Below are 26,605 nucleotides of genomic sequence, written 5' to 3' on the forward strand. Positions count from 1 at the left end.
CAGGAATTATGGCAAATGCTGCATGCTCCTTTAGAGTGATATGAGGTAATGTAAATAGTGGTGACTCAAGAGAGCTTGCATATAACAATTAACACACATGGCCCAGTCAAAGGTCTGCTAAAAGGATATCAGGCAGCGGAAGAGATTAAAAAAAAAAAGGTGAGAATAACGCAGAGCTAAGAGATGATGACTTAAGGACATCCTAAGAAAGAAAAAAATATTATGTAAATAAAATAGGCACCATTTAATTTCTCTCAATTTTTTCTTATTGAGCAATTTTTCCATATTGGATGGCATTTCTTGTATCAAGGAAAGTTACCCTAAGCTTCACAGGAAACAAAATCCCTGAGAAGGGTTGTCTGTTATAGCAAACATGCTGAATATAGGCATCAGTCTAAATTGAGATAGACTGGTGGGGGGGGAAACATCTGCTTCGGAAGGAATTAAGAACTATTGTGAATCTACTCTGCTCTGCAGTGAATTGAGTTAATAATGATCTTAAATAGATACATTAGATGCTTCCAGACTGGATGACCCCGTTATACTTATATTTGATTTTACTCTAAAAAACACCTAATTGCAAAAGGGTGTGTTTAAAAAGGAACAGCCAGACCTATTGAGAGAGCCCAGCTGCAAGGCAGTTGGTTAATGAGGGAATGTCCCACTGGGATCTTAAAACCCAGGGGAGTATGTAGAAGGAGAGGCAAGCTGGACTGCGTCCTATATGGAGGGCTAGGCTGCTGTGCTGGGACCAGAGCCAAAGGGGCTTCCCCCCCATCACTGCACTATCTAGGACAGGACAGTAAGATTTTGGTTTTGTCTGTTCAAAAGATCATGTTTTAGTTGGGAGGACTAGTTGAGGAGCTCTGCAGGGGGTAAAGCCTGCCTGCAGAAACCAGGTTTTTTTTTTTACAGTAACTCTAAAGCGGTGACTCTCACCCAGGGTGCTGCAAGATCCTATTAAGGGTGTAACAGGGTGATGCTCAATATTAGCATTGTTAGATGTGCAAACACCTATGCATGATTCACAAGATAAACCCAGAGATTTCAACTAGGACTCCACAGTGTCAAAACCATTCTGACTGGTGGTAGTCTTTCTGAGATCGCTACGAGAGAAAAATTGATCTATTATTCTTCCATGGTCATAAAACAAGTGCAAGCCAAGAGCTGCCTTGAGTCTGTTCCAAAGGTTATCATCACATTGCATGCCTCTCAAGTTCTGAGAAGCATGTGGTTTGCAAATAATGAGTTTCTTTTAGACTTCCAACCTTAACTCAGCTGTGATTCCTTTGGGCTCTTCTTTTACACTATCACCAGTTTTGCAGGCCAAACTCACCCCTTAACACAACAATATTGTTAACCTCAAACGATCTGTAAATCACAGGTCAGCTCTTACACAGTTATGAGGACAACTTTTAAACCAAAATATTTAAAAAGGAGATCATTTACCTTCTAAATTCAAGGTTTTGGGGTTGGTGTCAATAAACAGATGCTATGGACAAACATGCAATTGCACTTTAAAAGGGGAGGGGGAACTTCTGCTTGGGAGTGTGACACAGCTGTTGAGATCTTACGTTTGTCTGAGCCTGTAGCAATACAAGTGAGCTAAATGGCCTGAAGCTGGCGTGAAATGAAGCGCGGTTAAAGTTCTGGCAGTTTTTGCTATGTTAGTATTGCTGCAGAATCCTGCAGAGGTAACATACTTCTTTGTCAGGTGTATTGGGTCTCAAGGCACAGTGGGTGCTGACAGACATGGGAGGGGAGGAACCCCCCAAAAACCAGCATTTTAGTGGAAGAAGAATCGTGCCAATTTGACCCGGTTCCCCAGCATCTGTATAGCTCACACCTTTCAGAAGGGCTTTTAGACACTTTTATCTAATAGCTGATTCAGTCAAAAATTACTGCTGAAGCATGCAAGTTATATAGACGCTGTGCAAACAGGTCAAACTGGTGCAATTCCTCTCCTGGGCATGTGCTGCACTTGGTGCAGAGGTGCACCGAGCTAAAAGTAGTTTTTGGTTTTTTCCCCATGTCTGTAAGCACGCAGTGTGAATGAAAAGCAGCACAGAAAAGTATTTCACCATAATCACCTGCACTGACAATCACCTGCACTGACTTTAACATAAAGTGGATTTGATGAATAAGAAGAACATTTTTAACATAGCCACTTTTTGGATGAATAAGGGAATCTGATTTTAAATGGGGTTCCTCTTGTATGGCCAATATTCAGATGCCAGTTGGATTTATGATCGGCACAGGATGAGTGAAGGAGACTGTGCACCACAGTCAACCTGCATGGTTCTAACATAGGCTGTTTTATTTGTGAGAAGAGGAATTAAAATAGAGTCTGATTATAGGGAAAGGAAAACCTACTGGCTGAAATATCTGACACAACCACTTGTCAAGATTTTGAAAGTGATGTGCTGTAACTGGGATTTAGGAGAGGGAAAAAGTCTAGTGCTAGGTACAGATTTGCCTTCTGGAGAATTTAAGTTCCATTTTTAAAATGAGCAGAGATTGTAAAAGAGCCTAGGAATTAGGTATCCAGTTGCCATACAGTTGTAACCACAGATGGTTACTGAACTCTTAGGCCCCTTTAAAAAAGCACACTGATTGGGTCTCAATATTATTCATCAATCACTGAGTTAATTCTTATTAAATGATGCCTTTAAACTTCAGATTCTTGTTTGAACTTTGTTGGGTAGAGTTCTCAAAGAACCAGACTTGGTTTTCTGTTCAGACAGCTGAACTATCCATCTTCACTAAAACCTATTTTCATCTTTTATTACTGAGCTATTTATCAAATTATTAGTAGGGATGGGTGGAATTCATACCAGAAGTGTGCAGCACAGCAGCTGCTTTAATCTTAGAGTTTCTCCCATGCACCCCCACACTGATGATTGGTGGAGGGGCCCCATGGCTCGCCTGATAGGAGGCAAACGGCAGCATATTTAAAACCATGGTTTTTACCTCCCAGCCATCAGGTGCAAGTGGTGAGCAACGGGGCCCCTCCCTCAGCAGCCAGGGGGGCATGTGTGGGGAACTCCAAGATAAAAGAACCCACTATGCCACACACTTCTGGCCCAAATTCTGGAGATCCCTATTTATTAGGGGCTAGCTTCTACTAGCTAGGGCTGTCTAACTTGTGGCTTGTTAGCAAAACTTTCCTAGCATAGAACAGGCCTAGCTGAACCTTGACCACATGCAAGGTAAAGCTGATAAACAAGCCAACTCCACAAACCTACTGTAGAATGAGATGCACAAAATCAAATTTTGTAAAAGTCTGCAATCTTTCAGTGGACAAAGATCCAGACCAAGTAGAAGTCAAGATCTTTATGATATGACTACAAAACTTTTGTCTCAATATTATAACTATCTAGGGGATCAGCTGTGTAATATAAAGCAACGATGCTGTTAAATTATTTTAATAGTGTTACATTGCACACATTACTAATTACTAGGGCTGTCAATTAATCGTAGTTAATGAGAAAGATTAATGTGTTAATCGTTGTTCGTGTTAATTTAACACGTTAATCATGCATGTAGTTTTGGAGCCTGCAACTGGGCGCTCCACCGCTGCCACTGCCGCCTCTGGGCTGCCCCACGGGGCAGCAGTGGCAGCACAGAGGACTGCAGGGCAGCCCATGTGCAGGCTCCGGGTGGCTGCAGTGGGGATGGCAGGGAATGGGGTGTGCACAGACAGACACACAGCTGCAGCCTGCAGGCAGCCAGGAACGCAACCTGGCAGCATGTGGAACAATGCCCAGCAGACAAGTCTGTGAAGGGGAAAGGGTGTGGGGGAGGGAAGGAGCATGGGGGGAGGGGCTGATTGAGGCCCCCATGGTGAGGTAGGGAGTAGGGCAAAGGGTGAATAGGGCCCTTGGGCTGGGTTGGGTTGTGGGATGGAGCTGCGGTTGGTTCGTCCAGTGGTGCGGGGGGCTCCTGCGACTGCGGGAGGCATGGGGAGCATGTGCCTCCCGGATGTGTGTGCAGGGCAGAGGTGCACTGCTGCTGTGGCTTGGGGCTCTGCGGCTGACTGCTTTTGCCCTAGGAGCCACGTGCTGGCTGCGCCACATCCCTTGCCAGCCCAGTGGCGGGAGGAACAGCATGGTGTCACGAGGTTCCCAGCGCAAAAGCAGTGGGGTGCAGAGCCCAGCGCATAGCAGCAGTCCTCCACCCCAAGCACATATCTGGGGTCACATGCCCCCCATGTCTCCCTGGGGATGCACACAAAAGGCAAGAGTGGCCCCCTGCCACGCTCCTGGATGGGCCGCCTGCAGCTCCGTCCCATAACTTGCCCTGGCCCTGGCACCCCATTCACCCCAGTCCCCCCTGCCTCTGCCCCACTCCCTCCCTCAATGTGGGGCCTCGATTTGCCCCCCCCGTGCTCCTTCCCTCTCCCACACCCCTTCCCCCCCAAACACTTAACTGCTGAGTGGTGTCTGTGTGTGTGCGCGCATCTGCCCCTCACTCCCAAGCCACAGCCACCCCAGCCCTGCTGCTACCCCTCAGTCCTGACCCACAGTACCCCACATCCTGCTAGGGTATGCTGGAACCAAACTCCAAACTCCCCACATGCACCCACAGGCCCCCACACCCCACAAATTCCCCCCCCATGCACAGACCCCACCCCACCCACCCCAACCATACAAAGTACCTGAATAATTTTGCATAACAGAGTTTTTCTGAGCATAATTTTGAGTTTTTAGTTGTGTGATTAAAATCACGATTAATTACGACTAATGTTTTTTAACCGGGCAACTAATTGTGACTTTTTTAATCACTTGACAGCCCTAGTAATTACATATATATTCACAGACACCAAAATAATGTTATGTAGCAGAAGCCAAATTATATCCCTCCTATCCTGATGAATGCTTTGCTGATCAGGAATTTTCTTTTTGGAAAATGTAGATTGTCACCATTTCATTAGTGCTCAGGAAGGGTGCCAGAAGGCAGGGGAAAGTGAAATCCTCATTTAACCTCTGGATCAGGCACAGTTGGGCAAGATGCAGTGGCAACCTTCCTTATTTTAATATTTGATGCATCTTATGAGACTGCTCTTTAGTTAAGAGGAAGGAATGAGTGTGCTACAGTGATGCTTTATTCTTATATGGGCACTGCTTTTTGTGGCCTGCTTTTTAAAAAAAGTGATCAGAGCTCACAACTCCTGTTGGTTTCCACAGATCTTCCAAACTCAAGCCAGGGTAACTGAAGTGGTACCACTTGCTCATTTCATATAAACTTTCCAAAGCTATTGGTCCAGGCTGGATTTAAATGGCTGACCTTGCCTTAATAGAGCAATGAAGAAAAATTGGAACATTTTCAAGTTGCACAGCATATTTGCCCAGATAGAACAGCTCTTGTAAAACAGCCTCTACACTTCCTATTAATAAAGTTCTAAAATTATCAGGCTGTAGCTGAAAGCTAAAATGAATGTTTATTTAGTATGACCCACCACACTATTAAACAGTGGTTCACATCAGATTAAGGAAAAATGAAAACAAAAACAAGAAGTGGCACTAAGTTGACTAAAGTTTTTTTAAAGTTTTTTTCCCCTTGGATAACAAACATACAATTATATATAATGAAAGATAAAAACTAACATATATTTATTAAATGGTTTTACAAACAACTGGTATAATAACTCTATGTTTATAAAACAGTAATCATGTTAGGTAAAGTGCTGCAAAATATTTTAGATAAACAGTCTTAAAACTGTTCAATGACGTTTTGTAATTTTCCAGTTTCTGGTACCTGGATAGGCTGTATTTACAGATGGTTACGTTGCTTTTTTTTATAGTAAAACAAATTTAGAGCAAGGTGCATTTGTTCAGAGTGCTTAGATAAACATACATATTTGTCTAGAAAAAGTGCAAAATGAACCAAAAGCAAGTAAAATCTGTATTTTTCATATTTTGTTAGGTCCTGGTCTTTTGTGTTCAAATATTATCATCTACCCCTCCTCCTCACAGATTTTCTATATTGTATATATACATGATTACACATACAAAAGCTTCTATATCAACATCAAAGTTATTTGAAAGCAGGCTCTTTTGTTCAGGACTTTAACATGTTGTTCAAGAAGCAGGATTTGCATAATTAAGGCCCCCAATTCAGCACTCCTTTCTCAGGAAAGGCTCAGAAAAGTCCAGGAATTTTAATGAGCATGCAGTGCTGAACTACGGTCCATCTACACTTCTAACCAGTGGAAAATGTCTTTAGATACGTACAGATCCAACTAGATTGTGACTGTTTTGTTTCATATATTTATCAAAGCAGATTTATAAAGACGCAAATATATGTTTTAAAGTGTTGATTTTACCTTCTCGTGCGCCCATGGTTTTTTTTTAATTTTGGGGGGAGGGGTGGGGAGGTTGGTATTTTATTTAATTTGGGAATGCAAAAATTTGGGAGTAAACTTGTTATGAAAGCAGTTGTGGGATCACTGGGAGACTAGAATGCAGGAATTCTTAAATGAAGGCTATTTTGTTGCTGACACTGGAATATAGTAACATTAGCATTCCTAACATGGATTCCAAATAAACACAATGAGAACAGGATCTTTTAGGAGGAGAGAAGCTGTTCCTTCTTGCACAACAATTCACTTAGTGGTATTGGACTGCCTAGCAAATGTTTTTTTTTCTCCCCTCAAGCAAGTGCTTCTTGTTTGTGAAAATTTTGTGGAAAATCAGGCCATGCTCAAAAGCCTTGATTCTGGCTCTGCTCTAACAGATACTCACAGGTTAATTGGAAATGAACAAAATATAGACTCATATACTTTTATAAAGCATCTGCCAGTGATTTAAGAGGAATAATGACTACTGCAATACGTCTTGAACAAACAGTTAAAGATGATAAATCCATGTTTTGCTTTGCCTTGCTTTCTATGGGTAACACGGAACTCATTCAACACCAGAACAGGTAGTCAATCAATTTACTTTTCTATCTCGAAACCAGAAAATGGATCATTCACAAAAAGTCTGAGCAACTCCTCCTGCAACTTTTTTCCCTCAATGTAACTAACAATTCTAGAAGAGTGCCCTGTGTTATATACTTTTGTAACCACAAGTTTTCTTCATAAAACAACAATAAAGTGCACACTGTTACAATGTCACCATTGACAGCAAGCTGGTATGCTTCATCGTCCACTTGTTAAAGTTTTGTTAACAACTGCTCCCCTCCAGCCCTCCCCATCCTATTTTTTTCAGGTCTTGTAACTTAGCACTTATAACATCCCATAAGGGAAGCACACAGTCTACATATTCTGTAAAGCTTCATCACTGACTTATAACTTCTACTCTTCTTACTATATAGATCGTCTCAAACATGTATTAAGGAAACAGAGTTTTTCATTTCTCTGAAAAACTGAAACGGCTTTTATGCTGATTTCCTGGCCAAAGGTTTGTTCTTTTTTAAATGGGGAAGCACAGACTGGGAAAATTTATAAAAGAAACCTAATACTTAATACATTGTGAAAGATGTGTGTCATACTTCATTTTCATAATAATTTCCAGAAATCTGCATTAAATGTGAAGATGATATCATTTAAGAAGCTACATTTTGTGGGCTCTACATCCAGCTTTCACTTGTTTTATAATGGGTTTGACAATGAAGGCACAGGCTCACTTTTGTACTGATAAAGGACAGCAAACACAGTCAATAGGCATTACTGACACATAAGCACAAGTAACAATACAGTTAGTGTCAAAAGTCTCCAGTAGTTTTCCTTTACCTACATTTTTTGGCAATCTGTCTAGTTCTTTAACACCTCAGAAAGAAAAGCAAATTTGAAACTGTGTTACTGTAGAACATGGGGGTTAATCTAAGTGTAGTCTATTGTGGAAGAAAAGCAAACCTTCCTAAAAGCTGGGGCTATACTTTGTGAGGGTTCTAGATGACAACATCTATCTGTAAAATGCCAGCAAAAGGGATATCAGTTAAGATTAGTGGCAACAGCTGACATGGTCCCTCAACCCTGCTAACAGTTTACATCACATTAATAAAACTAGCTTTACTTCCTATCAATCTTTTTTTAAACTGGTATTACCTTTTATATGTGTTTGAAAATGATCCAAAACGTTTAAAATTTCAATAAGTTATACATTTAACTTCCCAAGTCAGTAATCAAGTGTATGTGGAGTTAAACATTACAAATAAATATTTTAACACAAGTTCTTCCTTCATGCACATGCCAAGATGATTCTGCATTTCTTCTGTAAGAGCTGACCTAAATCACTCAATGCTTGAAAGAACTTAAGGAATATAGCTCTCTACAGAACTTCTTTTGCAAGTGATGTCAACTCATGAAAAAAGTTATCTCAAGAAAAAAACAGAACTTTGAATTCCGGAAGTAACAAGTGTAAAGCTTCGCAGTTCATCTTTTCATGGCTTCCCTATTCCAAACTATAATTGTAATAATACTAATAATATCAACAAGAATAAAAAACTCACCTTGTTCACTCCTTGTTCAGTTTACATGATAGTCATAATCTCAAATACAACTTTGTTTTCTATGGGCAATGCCGCCCAGTACAAACTGTAGCAGAGAACACAGCACATGGTCAATCTAGTAGCATGCCATTTCATAACTACAAACCTAAACAACAGAGAACTTGGAAATGTATCAGCCTATCCCATAAAAATAATTTTCAAGTTTTACATAAGCAACACAACTTTAGTTTATTTTGATGGTGTTGCACACATACTTAAACTAGAGAGTTATACTGGTTAAAACGTTTGTGAACATCAAATGCACTGCATACATTGATGACTACATGGATTAGCGAGACAGTTAAAAGATTTTGCTCATCTTGTTGCATCCCACTGATAATTCTATTTATCATTAAATGCTTTGCATTTTTGAAAACTATGTGTAAACAAACCCAAGATGGAGAGCATTTGGCTGATGACCCCAAATATAAATTTGTCAATGTTTGTTTTTGAAGAACAACTGACCTCCAACATTCATCTGTGACCAAACAGTGGATAGATAATTCGTTTCCATGCTACTACACTGAGGCATAACTATCAGGAACATTAAACTATCAGTGTCAGCTGTTATGTATCCAGTTAATTCACTCTGCATAAAGGGAATTATTACAACACATCTAAAGTAATAGTTAAAGCTTACAGCTCAGATTTTTCCTTTTTTGCATTTTATTGGGTTTTTTTTGTTTCATTCCTGCTATGTTACTAACTCCAATTTCCGGTTTAATGACCTCCAAGTAGATTTGAAAGGAAGCCTTTAGATTTCTTTTTTCCCTGTGGTTGCCCTTCCTGGCCTTGTGTAAGACCCAGTTCACTCTCAATTTGCTCAAGCTCTGACTGGTCAAGCAGTTCAAAATCATCAGCTTCTTCTGTATCTGTCTCCTCGCTCAGACTGGGGAATGCCTGTAAAGGGGCTTCCTGTGCAGATTGCAACTGGTCTTTGATGGCAGCAGATACTGCAGCTGCAATGACATCGCCAGCAATACCACTCACTAAGTTAAAGGTTTGGCCACTGGTCAAAGGCAAGGAGAAGCCTGCAGCAGATGGTCTCTCTGTACTCTGTTTGGGAGAATGATCTGCCTTGAAAGGCATTTGTTCCTTTTTTCTCTTTTGCTGAGTAGGCAGGCCAATGCTTGAGTCATCATCATCATTCGTTCCTGCACCATTTTCTAAGGAGGGAAATTCTGCAAGATCTCTGGCAAAAGCTTCTTCATGATCACTCGGTCGGTCAAAATCTAGCAAATGTTTAATAGCAAGAAATACAGTCAGCAAACAAAGGAGGAATAAAGAATACAAATAATTACAAAAGCTTAACTGAAATAAATTAACTGCCCCACAGTGGTGGGGTAGGAGAGTTTTCTGGCACTTCTAAAATGTTTCATGGTTTAAAAGACTGGTATTTCAAACCAGTTAACATCAACCTGATACAAAATCTGTCTGTACGTACAGACAAAATGCCCAGTGGTAATCACAAACCATATGCATTGTACACTAAACCACACACCGCATTGCTAATTTGCAGAGCTGGGGCAAAATTTGCTACTGCGATTTCTCAGTAGCAAAAAAATCCCAGAAGAAAAAAGTGGTGCAAAGCATGGTAAAGTGGCGTGGGCATGGGCTGGCAACCCAGGGCTGCCAGCTCCTTTGTTTCTGCGCGCCGTGGAGCCCTCACACTGAGACACCCTGTGCCCCAGCCAGCTGCTTCCCAGCTGGCTGGTACGCAGCATGCCTTGAGATGGGGGAGCAAGCAGCCTTGGGCTGGCTTCTCCCCTGTCTCCACATGCCAATCCCTGGCTAGCTGGGGCAAGGTGGACGGCTGCCTGCTGGCTGTCCCCATGTTGAGGCACACTGTGCCCCAGCCAGCCCACCCTGCAATGCGGAGCAGTGAGACAATGTCTCGCTGCAAAGCTCAGGGGCAGGGGTGTGCACTATGGCACAATGTAGCAAGACAAGTTTGTGTTGCTACTATTTGTGTTGCTGCAAATGCACATCCCTCTTGTGTGGATGCAGCCCTGTGTGCTGATTCCATGGCATTTTGCTGATGGGGGTGGAAAAAAAAATCTTTAAAATGTATAAATCGATTAAAAAACCCTTTTTGATAACACTTGCTAAGATTCTTCACTTGATATCAAGAATTTGATAAAACACCTTACAAGATCTCAAAAATATAATCTTAATGTGCTGGAACTGCACAACAGCATCACTTTATCAAAATTATTTATATTAGATGTACAGTTTAGGTTGTGCCAACAGATTTTGTACAATCTTTTTTATAGACAAATATTTGACTATTTTATGAAGTGAACTGAAAACAATGTATTCATATTTAAATTATTAGTATACTTATCTATTGATGCACAGAGAGCAGAGAATGAAATATAAGAAACTGACTACTGCAGCTTCACCTTTTCAATAGGGTGAAGGGCAAAATATGAAGAGCTGTCCAAAATAATGAAAACTTAATTAGATTTAGTATGCATCATCATCATCATCATCTTACTAACGTAAAAACCTACTGGTTGCAAGCCTAGCGGGTAGGACCCAATGGAAAGAATTAAGAAAAATACATTTTAAATAGAGGTGCACCGATACATGGGTCTGATATCGGATTGGTTACAATATAAAGAAAATTTAACATATCGGAAATTGGCAAAATCAGGCTGATAATTTGGCTGATAAATGGCCCATGTATGTACGCAGGAAAACTCCTTTGCTCTGCACAGCCCGGCAGCATGGAGAGCTGCTTGTAAGTCTGGTGTGGTGGAAGGGAGGGAAGGGACCTGGGGAGGCAGATCAAGGTCCCGGTGGGGAGGGAGGCATGCTGCTGGGGTTTCCCAGCTGGGGTGGGGTGGGTTGGGTGTGGGTCTGGAGCAGCAACTTGTCTGGGAGGCGTGAGGAGGAGGGGGCTACTCCTGCTGCTGCGTGCTGCGCAGCTGGGAGTTGCTGGTCTGGCAACTCATCTGGCACTCTCCTGCTCATCCTGCAGCTCCTGCTGCTGCTCCCACCACTTGTCTGGGAGGGCATGGGTGTATGTGTGTCCCTGGATCTGAGTGGGGCAGGCTGAAGCTGGGGCTGCACCAAACTCTTCCCAGTGGGCCTGCACTAGCAGGAGGCTACGGGGGGAGGGGGGCACTGCAGACACAAATTCACGCAGATGTGGGGGTCACACGCCCCCCCATGCCCTCCTGGCCAAGTGGCAGGAGCCACTGGATGAGCAGGCAGGCCCCAGCCAAGCAGCATGCAGCAGCAGAAGCAGCTCCGTCCCCCCTGCCCCCTGCCCCCTGGATGAGCCGCCACTCCATTCTGCTCCTGCCTCGCCCAAGCAGCCCCTGCCCCAGGCCCAGTGTCTCTCCCCGTGGGGGCCTTGTTCTGCCTCCCACCATGTCCCTTCCCTTCTCTCTCCCCCCACACCAGACTTATCAGCTGGAGGCAGTTATCCATGCTGCTGGGCTGGTATCGGAAATCGGATCAGTATCAGCCGATATACCTCCTTAAAAATCAGCTATCAGTACCGTCTGCAAAAATCTCTATCAGTGCACCCCTAATTTTAAAAGTACCTTTGCTCTATTTAATATGTAGTGTTTTAATAAATGACACCCTGGATTTTCTTCCTTTTCTATAAAGAAGTGATGAACTGTTCTGATAAATAAACATGTGTTATTAATTTGTATTTCCACCACATGGCGCTGTCCAACTGTAAACTGGCATAGCTACCCTTTAAAAAAAGATTAAATAACAGTGACTGGGGAATTATAACTTCACTATGTAATAATATTTTTCTTGTCGTTTTAGTATCTTTCCTTTTAGGAGAAGACACATGCATGACTTGAATAACAACACAGATATGGACTCTGAGGTGCTTAAATTACAATTACTGTAGCGATACTCAGGCTTTTGCTCAGTGGAGGCTCTATATATCTTAGCTTAGTGGTTCCCAAAAGGAGTACGTACACTGGTAAAAAAATTTTGGTACGATACCAGTGGCTGATTATTAATGAGACATATCGGCTGATATACAGCCGAGCAGCTTGGAAAGCAGTGTCTGGCTGGTAAGTCTGTTGGGGAGGGAAGGGTCACAGGGATGAGGCAGATTGAGACCCCGAGAGTGAGGGAGGGAGTGGGGCTGGGGCAGGAGCTGCCCAGCCGAGGCGGGGTAGAGCACGGGACACAGCCACACACCTCATCAGCGGGGTGGATCCCGCTGCTATGCACACCCCCAGGGAAGCCATGAGGGGCACATCCTCCCCAGATTTGTGTGTGGGGCTAGGGTGGGTTGCCGCTACAGGTTGGGGCTGGGGATGGCACTGGGTTCTTCCCAGTGAGAGGGTTGGGTCGGGGCTGCTCATGCAGCCCTAGTTTTGACCCTGGGAGGTTCTCCCGGAGGTTTTGACCCCGGGAGATTCTGGGGTTAAAAAAAACCCACACTGAAAAAAAGGGGCAGCACACACGACCCAAATACAGAGCCTTCCCTGCCAGAGCCATGCCCTGGCTGCCAACCAGGATCCCTGCTGAAGGAGCACCGTGGCTGCAGCTTTCTGAGGCCCCCAGGCAAAGCTGCTGGGGCCAGCACCGTTGCTGGCCCCAGCCCAGCCTCCCCTCCCCTACCTGGGGTAATCTGCTGTGCGCCAGAGCATATGTGGCACAGGCATTCCTGAGGGACAAGTAGCAGCGGCGCACAAAGTGTGCCGCTGCTACTTGTCATCTGGAAAACACACATTTCCTCTCATCTAGATATGGCCACACTGTTTTTTTACTTAGTCCTTACTTAAATTCCCACTGGGAGGCTGCTTAAAAAACAATGGAATGAAATGGAGTGAAGACTCAGGACCTCAGGATGTGGCCTTGAGAGAATAGTCTTTAAAGGTCTCTACTCAGAGCCTCCTTTCTCATTCTGGCTCATTGATGCCCATCTCTTCCAATAAGATTCCAATATTGGAAGTCCATCAAAGCTTTCCTTTAACTGGTCGCTGAACACCTCATGGTATTTCCCCTTCACATTCTTCCTCTTACATCCACATAGTACTTTCAGCCAAAGAGCAAGAGGATTAACCTAGATTTCACTCTGTCTGAGAAGTCTGGCTGGCTCTGAGTATATTTGTCGGGCATGTATGTAGTTTAGACCTATTTAGTATGCAACATCACCACTGCTGCTTAAGTTTAAGTTATACACTGAAGGGCTCCAAGTTATATGACAGAGATGATTCTTACCCAGAGAATGTAAAAAAAAAATTAAAAAATTAAAAATGAACCTACAGCAAAACATTTTCATAATCAATATAGTTTTAAAAGAAAATGTATGCCATGTCCTAAAATTCCCTAAATTTATTTTACATAGTTTCTAGTACTACAATTAAATACTTAAATAAAACTATTACATACCATCAGATGTGTCTGTCTGGGGAGTGTATCCTTCAGATAAATTAAAGGTCCCATTATCAGTCCAAGATACCTCTGATACATCTGTGTCAGACACTGATAGCTCTTTGGCAACAACTGCAGGACTAACCTACATATAAAAAAGCATAAAATGTGGCGTTTTCATACTCAGTCCATTCTATAGAAATGTTTTTCTCTTTATGTTTTGAAATTAGACAGGGAAAGCACAAATAGTAAAATGAATCTGCTCTACAATGGTTTCAGCTAATTTTGCAGAGTCTACCAAAACAGGAAAGTGTCAGCTGCTCTGGAACTGTGGTACAATCATTATACAGCCATTAACACGTTTTCCAGGTGAAGGCTCCAATGAGCCCCAAATATTTGGAGGGACAGTAGGCACATGTGGGGTTAATTACAGGGGGGCACATCTACAAAGCCCAAAGCAGTGCCTTGAGATGTGCTAAGACACCTGAGCTAGTTCTGAACAAGAACTGGAAGTGCATTATCCACATTAATTAGCCTGGCTCCTTCAGGTGGTGCTAATGTTGCTCCTAGTACACAAACAAGCTTATTGGCAACTGCATTATATGATGTAGACATTCCCTGCGTCAAGCCCTCAGGGTGGAGATTATGAGTCACTTTTAGAATGTGATGCGATACTGGGTTCTTGGTTAATAAAAGCATGTCTGAAATTAAGGGGCAAAAATGTTTTGTAGAGAACTCAGAGAACAAGTAATCTTGATGCTCTTAATGCTTTAAAATACAAAATAAATAGAAATAACTGACTGAAAACAAATCACCTTAGGACACAAAGCTGATATGTCTAATTCACTCTCATCTTCTGTGGATTTTGTTTTTGCTGCTTCTGAAAGAAATAAATTTGTAGTCTGTTATTTTTCATCCTATCCTGATGACATCCATTTCTGATTGACTGCAGGATAACATGGTTCTCTCAATCCATTTATGAGTCTTTTCTGTGGCCTCTGTTGAACAGCATGAGCTCCTTAAATGAGCTCAGGAATGTTAACGGCTTAATTTATTGACATCATGAATGATATATGTAATAGGTGTAGTGATGTAAACGTGCTCATTTTGAGGCTGGATGTTTATCAAAGTAATTTCTGTAGCTGCTATAGCTGGAAAGGCAAAATTCCTTTGCTCTGCCACTCTGATCACTTATCTGCCTTTGCTAAATGTATTCCTTTCAACAGCCTCTGCTGCTTGCTGTTCTGGGAAGCACTCTTACAACATATATTTCTCTCTGAAACAATATTGCCAGTATAGGTTATTACCAATGAAACTATTCAAATAGCTACTATTCAAAATTACACCTTCCACCTCATGGTAAGATGGCTACACCATAGCAATTTAACACAGACAATGGAATGTTTATTATAGGCTGCTTTCCTATGGTTTAAAGGCTGCCATTTTCTGGATATATTAGGCTTCATTCACAGAATTTTCACCATTCTTAGCACTAGTTATTTTTTTTCCTATACCCACTTCGCCTATCTTAAAATTGCTATTGAGAGAAGTCTAGCAAATCTGATAGACTCTTTCTTTGGTCCCCAATATACTACACATACTCAAATATAAGATGAAGTTTTTCCCCCAGTCAGCATGGGGGGGAAAAGCCCCTCATCTTAAATTTGTATACAAGAAAACCTCCTCATTAAATACACTGTCTATTATTAAACTGTTGCTGCCAGAAGCAGCAAGTGCTCTGTAATGGAAACCAACTTCAAAGTTGACCTATAAAGCACATAGCCACTATTCTTTAAGACCAACACTTTGGTGGATACTAAACCACGCCAGAAGAACAACTATCCCTGGAAATGCTTAAGGAAAACTGCCTTCCTGGACTCAGATACATAGTGTTTCCCATGCCAGGTAAGTCAGAAACCTACCACAAGGATAGGTTAGTGCAGCTTGTGAATAAGATATAGAGTTCGTTGCTCAGTCCCCCTCAGTGTTAACTGCTTTGCAACTCATGGTGAACTACTACACTGCATACATTTCAACTTTCTCTTCACTCCCACAGCTAAGCTGCACCTTTCTCTCCTGTTTCCAAGGATTTCTTTTTCTTCACCAGCCTTAAATATCTGGCAAACATCACTAAACATCTATGTAAGATGAGAGGCTCTGTCATCCCCTGTTGGCCTGTTGCATGCGATTGGTGCGGCCCTGCCCTCCACAAGGTTGAGCCAGACTAGGTGTCCCCATGCCTCCCTGCAAATAATATTCTGGAGGATCCCAGGACCCATGACAAGAATACCCAGTTCCAGTCACAAGTGGGGAACTTGGATCCTTTGTGGGGGAGGTATCTGGAGTGCACACACATACTGAATAGAGCTGGGCTGTGAGGTCACCATGGCTTAAAACACTCTTGATTCTGCTGGGGCCCAGCTTAGTGAACCATATGATAAATCATAAGTGTTTTGGCTTTAGACTAATATGCATAATTAGTACTAAGTATACATAGGTACAAAAGCGCTGCTAAAAACTGTGTTTATGAAGTACCTGTGCTGAAGCTTAAAGCAGTTTGCAAAAATGTCAAATACATCAATTCTGGATTAACTAAGTCTACAGGTACCCAGAGTAATTTGCCTATACACAAATTGCTACAGGTAAGTTTATTTTAAGGTCAGTGTGTTTTGGTCCTTTGTGTTTCAAATTTGCCCCTCACTTTCACATGCTCGGGGGGGTGGAAGGGAAGTGGGGGAAGGGGCCTAAGGGAAAAGAAGTTGGGGTGACAAAGGGCAAGGGAGCTACTTGACCCCACAGTTGTAGCAGTGGAAGGTGGAAAAATTCAAGACAAACCTCTGATAATTAGATTCTATACCTGAAAAATTATAACAATTTCCCCTGTGGTGCACAGGGGAAAATCCCTGAGGATTGGAAGAGGGTCTGCACTGTGCCCATCTTCAAGAAGTGGAAGAGGGAGGCCCCGGGCAACTATAGGTCAATCAGCCTAACCTCCATCCCAGGGAAAATCCTGGAAAAGCTCATTAAAGAATCTATGTGCGATACGCTCGCAGAAGGTAAGATTCTGAACAACAGCCAGCATGGCTTTGTCGCAGGTAGGTCTTGTCTTACCAATCGCATCTCCTTCTACGACCAGGTCTCTTGCCACCTGGACACGGGAGACATGGTAGATGTTATATACCTAGACTTCCAAAAGGTTTCTGATCTAGTATCCCACAATATCCTTGTGGGAAAACTGGAAGATTGTGGGCTCAGCTGCTTGACAGTACAGTGGTTGAGAACCTGGCTACAGGGTAGGACCCAGAGATCAGGTCTGTGTCATTCTGGCACATAGTGGCCAGTGGTGTCCCTCAGGGGTCCATGCTTGGACCGGTGCTTTTCAACATCTTTATCAATGATTTGGATGATTTCACTGAAAAGCTCGCTGGCCAAGTTCACGGATGACACCAAGTTATGAGGCAGTATGGTCACGTCAAAAGATATGTTGCAGATACAGGCGGACCTGGACAGGCTCGAGAGTTGGGCAGACCAGAACCAGATGAAGTTTAACACTTCCAAGTGTAAGGTGCTCCATTTGGGGGCAAACAGCCCTCAACATGCATACAGGCTCGGTGGTGACAGCTGGACTTGCACCACGGCTGAAAGGGACCTAGAGGTAATGATTGACCATTGCGTGAATATGAGCAGTCGGTGTGAGGCGGTGGTCAGCAGAGCAAACAACATGCTGGCATGCATCAACCGATGCATCTCATGTAAAACTAAGGAAGTGATACTCCCACTGTATTCAGCACTGGTGAGACCACAGTTGGAGTACTGCGTCCAGTTCTGGGCACCGCACTTCAATAAGGACATGGAAAAACTTGAGAGGGTCCAGAAAAGAGCCACCTGTATGATCAGGGACTTGCAAGGCAAGCCATACGAGGAAAGGCTGAGGGACCTGGGCCTCTTTAGCCTAAAGAAGAAAAGGTTGAGAGGGGACTTGATAGTGGCTTACCGCTATACCAGAGGAGTGCATCAGGAGCTCGGTGAACAACTGTTCACTAGGGCATCCCCAGGGAAGACCAGGACCAATGGATACAAACTCCTGGAAGGCCGCTTCAGGCTTAATACCAGGAAAAACTCCTTCACAGTCAGGGTGTCCAGACTGTGGAATAAACTCCCTCCAGAGGTGGTGCATTCATCTACCCTGGAGGTTTTTCAGAGGAGACTAGAGGTTCACCTTGCTGGGGTCACCTGACCCCAGTTATCTTCCTGCCTAGAGCGGAGGGGCAAGACCCAATGATCTGCAAGGTCCCTTCCAGCCCCTAACAATCTATGAATTTATGACAAAAACCTACCAAGTTTATAAATTGTCCATAAATAGAATCTAATTATTGGGGGCTGTCTTAAATTCAGGTTCATCTTAGAGTTGAGTAAATACAGTATAAAGAGTGAACATACATTTTGCCTTATCCTCTTCCCATGCCTTTATTTCAGTCTCTTCATTTGACCGCATTTTCTTATTAAAAGCAGTTAACTGGAAGAAGCACGGGAGCCCAGCATAAGAGCTGACAAATGTGTGATGCGTTCAATGCCATTTTTACTTATTTTCAAACTTCCTGTGTACACACAGCAAGGTCAAGGTACAAGTTATGCGTCCCTTATTTCTTGATTTTAATTTTAAAATATAATATATATGAAAAAATCAATTAGGACAAGAGTAAGAAAATTTATATATAAAACTTTTCTTCCCCCTGAAATAGATTTATTTCCTAAAGCCTGATGGAATCTGCTGTAATCTACACGTTTGAAAGAAACTCAAGTGAGACGGGAATTCTTTATATCAGAATATTTCCTTTCCCATTTCCATTACAGTTCTGATTAGTTTGTGGGGATTGTCTAACTGCAATTCTTAAATGCTTATGGAATATTTGGAGTATTTATTCTAATACGTGAATTTTTCTTTTCTCTAGTCTAGTTAGAGACAAGTGGATTTGGATACTGAGGTTGGATTCCAGTAACCAACTGCAGGTTCTATTTCTGGTTCTGTACTACTTGGTGCACCTTCCTGAGCAGTTTTCTACATTTCTTTGGACAAGGTTTCCAAAGGGGCATAGGTACGGTAACTTACGTTCCCCTACCTCAAATTTGGATGCGTTTGGGAAGAAAGGGGGTGACACCTATTCCAACCAACAAGAAATACTGAAGGGAGAGTGTGATTCACAACTTGAAAGGAACTGCCTAGTCTTAGGCGAGCAAGTCATCTCTTTGGGTACAGGTGGCTGGTTCACTCTTTCCTTTCATGGAGAAAGAAGGGGAAAAAGGGAGGTGATGGTTATGGCATTAGAGTCTTTGGATAAAATACAAACACTGCTGGGAGCAGGGATAAGAATGCAGGACTCTCCTTTGGATTACACTTATATTCCCCTTTTGTTAAATTTCCCATCTAAAACTTCTGAGTCTTGCAACCCTTTTTACACAGTGACCCAACTTCAACAAGCTGTGTGGAAAGGGTCAGTTCAGCCTAGCTTCTAGATTAATGGTCAGTGCACTCTCCTGGGAGGGGAGGTGGGTGATGTGAGTTTTAACTCTGTCCAGGTGAGGAGGCAACTGAACCTATGTGTTCCACCTCCTGAGGCATATGTCCTAACCACTTGTTTTTAAGCACACAGGTGGGCACCCTCTACATTTTTTAATTAAATTATTTCAGGGCACTGAACTGAATACAGTCAAGTGGTTACTGACTAGATGGACTGCTTCAGGATTTAAATGTCTGGACACTTAGTTTGTGAACTGAAAATAACTTCAGGTTGGGGGAGACGCATCTAAGTGCTTGACTCAGCAAGATGTCAGTGCCTCAGGGCATACGCAGTAGCAAAACTTTAAGTACCTCATTAGGTTTTCTGTAAAAACGTAGAAGTAACAGTTTCTGGGTGCCTAAGCAGGTTGGTGGCATTAGAGATTGGTTTTTTGAACTGAGGTGCCTAAGTCATATTTTAGGTACTTAAGTTCCTTTGTACATTTCATCCCCTTGTGTTGTCCTTCTGAAAGAGATAATGCCCCCTCATTAAGTCATTGTAAGCCTTAAATAAATTGGTAAAGAAATGTGAAATAAGGATGTCATGTCATATTCTCGTTTTCAGTAACAGCTTTTTGTTTTTCCTCTCTTAGTAAACATTTTAATAGCAAAATAAATAATGAACACATGTAAGGTCCTTAATTCCAAAGGATATCAATAATTAAGTCAGGCAATATACCACAATGAGAAAAATATAGGCATAAAAGTTAAGTGACCCAGTCACAGCAGCATGATTTTCCAGGGAATAAATTCACAGGTCCTGAAATCTGAGTCAGAATTGTGATCTAACTGCTAGTTTTTACATGTATAATGATGTAAATAGAACCCATGCACTTTGAAGTACATGCCAAGTTCAAAAAAATCTAGATATCTTATGTTTCATACATCACAACTAGAAGGTTTCCTGAATTTACAAACCAGTAAAATCAAACTTATAAAATCAAGTATGATAAGCAAAATCAGTCCTGCCTTGTTTCTATTTACATGAGTAATTTTTAACCCTATTTTGACCCTAATATACACTATTAGTCCAGCCTAAACCTGGTTGCTATCTTTTAGCTAAAATTCTAGTAATCCCCACTTTAGCTACTTACCAGATCGTTCTCTTTTCTTTTGGTTGATATAATCCCCAAGTCCAAAATCCAGTTTCAGCAGAACTGACTTAATTCTGCTGCACACTTTCTGCCCAAATTCATTGCACTTGAAGAAAGGACATAAAAAGGCACAGAGTACTGCAATAAAAATGAAAATATAAAGAGAAGTTGTATTTAAATATCTCTACTTGAAGTACTGAATAAAGATTCTACAACAGATTTAATCAAAATGAGGAGTAAGTTTTATAAAACTGAAGCAACAGTAAATGTCCACATCAAAGGAGCTTCTTTATCTAGTTCCCAACTATAATGTCTAGCACAATTGACCATGCCCCCTGATTAGGATTCTAGCTGATATTATTCAGACTACTTTTAAGACTGGGATCCCTATTTCCTGCTCTGTTACATGATATCATGTGTCTCAACTACCTTGACTATCCCTGTACGGACAGTTCCCATACAATGGCAAACTCCTTACTCTTCCTTCTCTGAGATAAAAAGTCCTAATAGCATATACACCATTGTATTTGGACACTGCGGGCATTTATACACATACTTTTTTGTGCTGCAACATGCCAGAGATACAGTGTGTCAGAGCAGACTCGATTAATTGAGTTTGGTCCGCACATGAGTTGACGTGCATGGCACTGCATCTCATGCAGGTATATAAGTGGTGAAATGCATGTCAGTGTGGAGAAAATGGTGGTGCACTTTGAACTAAAACACCTTTGATGTGTTCTAGTTCAAAAGCATGCCAACACCATTTTCTCATCACTGACACGCATTTTGCTGTTTATACAAATGCATGTGCCGCAGTGCCTGGTGCTTTTAAAAGTGCCCAGTGCTGCGGTACAAACATGTGTACAAATGTCTTGTTTGGATACAGCAAATAATATAGCTGTCAGGTAGCAAAATCTGAAGAAAGTAGTAATGGTAACAGGACAGTCTGCCAGCAAAACCTACCATCAGCATCTGAAGACATCACTTTCTGAGAAAGGAAAATGTACTGTGAAAAATTGGGAACAGCGCATTCTGACCTGTTTTTGAGAGTACTCGCTTCTATGAGAAAGCAACACAATCACAAGGGAGTTTGTGGTCATAGTTAGGGTTGCCAACTGACCATAAATTTATAGATAGTCTGTGAAAAACAAGGTTAAAAATGCCTGTCTGTAAAAAAAATTGGAGCTGACTGTAAAAGAAAAACCAAACAAACCAAAAACAAAGCAACCAGAAGCTTGACTGAAGATCCCTGGGCATAAAAATGTGGGAGGTAAAGCACTGGACAGACAGAATTCAGCAGCACCACCAGCATCCTATAGGGAGCATTCTCAGACGGTTTTGTAGCCCACAGACGCCTCCATAGCCTCCCACACATGCCTCATCTCTCCCCCTGCTGCCAAGAGCTGTTGCTCCTGTGATGTTCCATTACCTGCCTGTAACACTGCTGAGCTCCTGCTTTCAAGGGTCTGTGCCAGGACAGGTAGAGAGAGAGAGGGAGGGGAGGCAGGGGCCAGGACCAGCAGTGGTAAGGCTGGGGGTACGTGGCAGGATAGTATGGGGTACTGTTGGGGGCATCAGCATGTTGGGATAAATAGGGGATTGCTGAAGTGGGGGCACCAGAGTCTAAAACCATTCCTGCAGTCAAGTGGGGTTGCCAACAAAAGATTTTTTTTTTTAATAGATTATCTGCAAACTTTTTACTAACAACCAAACTTTTTTATTATGGTTGGTGTTAGATATGATGCAGCTGAACTGTGTTGTGCTACAACTTTAGCTGACAAGCTGAAAAACTTGTAAACTGAAACCAGATAAAGCACATCATTGATCAAGAGCCATATACTGCACTATTCATCCCACAGTATGTGAGACTGCATTACAAACATACCACACACAAGACATGGGTGAAAAGACTATACTTACACAGAAAGTAGGACAGTACAACTCCAGGAACATAACTTCCCAAGACGGTGAAAAATGTGCATACACTGCAGACTAGAAGGCAAAACTGGCAACAGAACACATTGGAAATGATGATCAGAATCCATAATCCCCTGACAATATTGACAACAGTGCAATAGAAACAATTCTCTAGAGAGGCAACGCTATTAATTACATTTGATTTCAAAAAATATTTTTGCCCTGATTTACATGCATTTGTGCAGTGTATGTAGAGGTGATGATATATAATAGCTTAAAATCAAGTTTTACTCTTGTATATTGTGGAGGGGGGTGACAGGTGCCCCACCCCCAGGTCGCCATCTTGTGACTGGAAGTCCCACCCCCTAACCCCTCACCTTTGCCATTCTCCCCCCTCTCCCTGTCCCTGGAAGTACAGTGCGGAAGGGGTACCCACAGAAGGGGCACACCTCTTTAAAAAAGGTTGAGAACCCCTGATCTGCAACATTCATTAATTTGATTTCAAAACTTTTTTTAAATACTTTTTTGAAAGTACATTTCAAGTACAAAATTACATTTTTGAAAATTTACATGTTTGTGCAGTATACATAGAGGTGATATTTTAAGCTATAATAGCATAAAATGAAGTCTTACTCTTGTATTTTGTGGAGGGGGGTGGCAGGCATGGGTATAGGTTTGTGGGGAGCTGTAGGTATGTGGGGTGTGGGGGAGGTGTGGGTGTGTCTGTGGGGGATGGACAAGGGTGGGGGTGGAGTGAGGGAGCATGTGGGTATGTGTGTGGATATGTGGGGTGTGGGTGGTATGGGGTTTGTGGGAGGGAGGGTGACTGGGGTATGTTAAGGGGGTGTGTGTGTCTGTGTGTATGGCAATGCAAGGGGGGGTGTAGGTGCATGTGTATGGTTGTGTGTGTGTGTGGGACTCACCCTATGAACACATACACACACACATGCACGCGCGCACGTACCAGTGTGGCCCCATACTCCTAGGTCTGGCAATGCAGCCAGGAGCCATGTGGTGCTGGAGCAGTGTGGAAGCAAGAAGGCAGGGAAATTGCTGGGGGTGCGGCGGGGCTGGGCTGCTGTGTACTGCTGTCAGCTCCCCCTGGGTTCTACTGCCCCTGGTTCCTGTCATCTTTGACAGGCAGCCAGGAGCAGATAAATATTCATTTTCTAAATTTTTTAGGGGCCTTGCAGGCTGGATAGAATACCCTGGTGGGCCAGATTCGGCCCGTGGGCCATATTTTGGACACCCCTGCTCTACACTTATAAACAGAAGAATAATATAGTCTATAGAACAGATAAGATCTCCTTATAGCCCATGGTATTTAAATAATATTTCTGTGATGATTTCTGAGTTCAATCACAATTAGTCTGAAAATACCTATATACACTTAGAAATGGTACAGATTTTTCCTATTTTTAAAAACAGTAAATGAATGAATCTGTCTACTACAGGAAGCAGATTTCACCTTTACTGGGAACTCCAACATAGTGTATAGTCCCAGTCCCAATTCTGGTGTTGTAAAAGTGGGTTGAGAGCCCAGGAATTAAAAGAGGAGGCGGCTTGCTGCTGTAAATCTTCCCATGACGTAGCTTTTGTCTGTCCAAGAAGATGTTACAGACAGAATCTAGCATGGTACTTTTATTTTGAAGAAGAGACCATAGGAACATTTGCTTATCGTTGTTTGCAAAGACATGTATGTGAGACATACATCCGATTCTCATAAAAACAGGATAAAATCACTCATCTTATTTACTGAACTTACCTTGCCAGGATTCTGCTCTTTGAAGTGTGACATCTCTTCAAGAAATATAAACAAATTCATCAGTGCTTCAGCAATACATTGATTTATTCGGGGTCTGTAGTCCGATTTGGAACTGACAACTTCCCAACTGGAAAGGAAAAAAAAGCCTTTTGTAAGAAGTTAAAAACCAAAGCTTTCTGTTTCAATAAGCTTCAGGTATTCTAGATTAGAGCAGTATCCCCCATATTGTGAATCAATGCATTATATACATTGTTAAACAAACATAAAGCAGGTATGTGAGTGGATGTCTCCAAAATATCCTAAGACTTAGTGCACTAAAATATGAACTTTTTGCTTATGTAAACAATCACACTAGGAATTATTACTTATTCATGCTGCACCAATGGAGAGCTTTAACTTCAAAGCTAGCCCTGACCAAAATTACATAAGAAATCAAATATCAAACTTGACTTACAGGTGTTTAATTTTAAATAAATCATTATCAGGGTCTTTTTCACAACATGGCATATGGATAACTTCAAATTTATAAACTTCACCTATTCTATAATATTTGCATTCATTTATTCTTTGATTTTTTAATTATTTTTGCAAATCTGACATTTTAAAATAGATTATTTTTCTACCCTTTTATAGAAGATAACCACCTGTTGAAACCTTGAGATTTCCATCTACATCCACACCAACCTTTAATTTATTTTATTTATATCCCTGTAAAGTACTATAGGTATTTTACTATACCTGTTCTACAGAAAACTTAGACACGGAGATGTTAAGTTATTACACAGGTTATCAGAGGCACAGCAGGAAATGGAATTGAATGCCAAATCCCTGAAACACCTGTTCCCTGCTGGAATGAGGATGTTCAGTTTATCAAAGCTAGTCCTGACTGGAATGGGAACGCTAAGTCATTGCACCTGAATGCAATGTGTTATATCAGTGATGCCATGTATTACCTTTTGAACAAGCAGCTGTTTTTTGAAAATAGTATTAAGTACCAATGTTATAAAGACATTTTACTAAATAACACAACCAAGAAACCATAACATTAAGAATGACACTGATTCACTACTAGGTGCTATACAGCAGTTGCATCTCACAAGACACTGCAGTAGCACAGATGTGGAGCCCATTCACGACTAAATACAAGAGTGTAGGTGCACAACATAGTTCATGCTCTCCAACTTCTCTAACCTATATCAGTTCATATGCAATATGTGAGCTGAAAATGCAAGTAGTTGTCATGGTCATGCACTACAAACTCCCTCCTGTATCCTTTTGTAGGGAAAAATGTTCTCCTTTACTGTCTGGTTTACTGCCAGAGTTTACAGGATGAAAGCTGTAGTGCTTTAATGTCGGAAGCTCACACTAGATCTCAGCCTTCAAGAGGCCGAGAAGTGTACTTGCATTGACATCTAAGTAGAGCTTTCTAGAGAGAGCAACAATTTCACGTATGCAGCCCTAAGAGACAATTAAATGGATGAAAATATAAAGTTTATAGTTTAATTTTATTGGGCTACTTATTTGAAAAACTGCAATAGCATATAATTGCTCTGAACTTTGTAACTTAAGATGTTAATTTTTCCTAGAAGGACTTGCTCTTGAAACGTTTCTCTTGGTGGAATAGGACTACATGTTGATATTGAATTGACAGAGAGGCGATTACTTACATACAGTATGTCTTACCTCACATAATCTTTGGCAGCAGATATAACCTACTAATAAAGTACAGTACAGAAGATTATTAAGGGGCCAAATGACTGAAAGGGTGACAAACAGTCTTGATCAAATGAAGAAATATTCTATGATAACAGGAGACAAAGGCTGAATACACATGTTCAAAAGATGTTTATCTGGAAGAATTCTCCTGGTTTTGCTTTCCTGCCTGAAAAATTTATCTGGAGACCCCTGAACTGACGTTTGAATGCCAAGCCACTGCTCAACCAGCCCCCTGTATACATATCTCAGCATGCTCTGCAGGTCCCCAATCTGCCTGGCATAAGATAACAGCAGTGCATGGGGTGGCCCTGATTAGCTGATCCAGACTGTAGCATAATGTGAGCTTGTGAAGCAGCTTCCTGCTCAGCTGGAACACTGAAGTCCAGTCCAAAGACAGACTTTCTCCCTGGACCCATGGTAAGGGGAGAGAGCTTGGAACAAAGCACACTGGGATTCTGGAGGACTGTTCTGCAGCTTCTCTCAGAAGATAAGTATACAGAAACATTCCCAAGAGCGATTTAACCCTGGTTGTTCCTGGGTTTTTCTTTCTTCTGGAATGGCCATTTTTGCTGACATCCCGAACATCCGTAGACTCATGGTTTCTACTGTGAGAGCAGCAACTCTGACAGCAGCAACTGAATGTCTGTGTACAGCCTAAGTACCATTATCAGAGGACAAAATATTTTTACTGCATTAGATTATAAA

At 42.0% G+C, this 26,605-nt stretch overlaps 1 protein-coding gene across 2 annotated transcripts in view; it reads right to left on the reverse strand.

Moving 5' to 3' along the window:
• Nucleotides 1-5,421: 5,421 nt before the first annotated feature.
• RETREG1 (reticulophagy regulator 1) overlaps nt 5,422-26,605 on the reverse strand; it is a 122,670-nt gene continuing 101,486 nt past the window's right edge. For both annotated transcript variants that reach the window (XM_019488635.2, XM_014606303.3), the window contains 6 exons: nt 24,185-24,311; nt 22,423-22,507; nt 20,503-20,640; nt 14,667-14,731; nt 13,870-13,996; nt 5,422-9,725 (listed from right to left, as the gene is read on the reverse strand). In XM_019488635.2, the coding sequence (XP_019344180.1) occupies nt 9,214-9,725; nt 13,870-13,996; nt 14,667-14,731; nt 20,503-20,640; nt 22,423-22,507; nt 24,185-24,311 (1,054 nt within the window). In that variant the 3' untranslated portion in view covers nt 5,422-9,213. The remainder of the gene's footprint in view (nt 9,726-13,869; nt 13,997-14,666; nt 14,732-20,502; nt 20,641-22,422; nt 22,508-24,184; nt 24,312-26,605) is intronic.

Source organism: Alligator mississippiensis, chromosome 5, assembly GCF_030867095.1.
Source record: "Alligator mississippiensis isolate rAllMis1 chromosome 5, rAllMis1, whole genome shotgun sequence".
NCBI lineage: Eukaryota > Metazoa > Chordata > Crocodylia > Alligatoridae > Alligator > Alligator mississippiensis.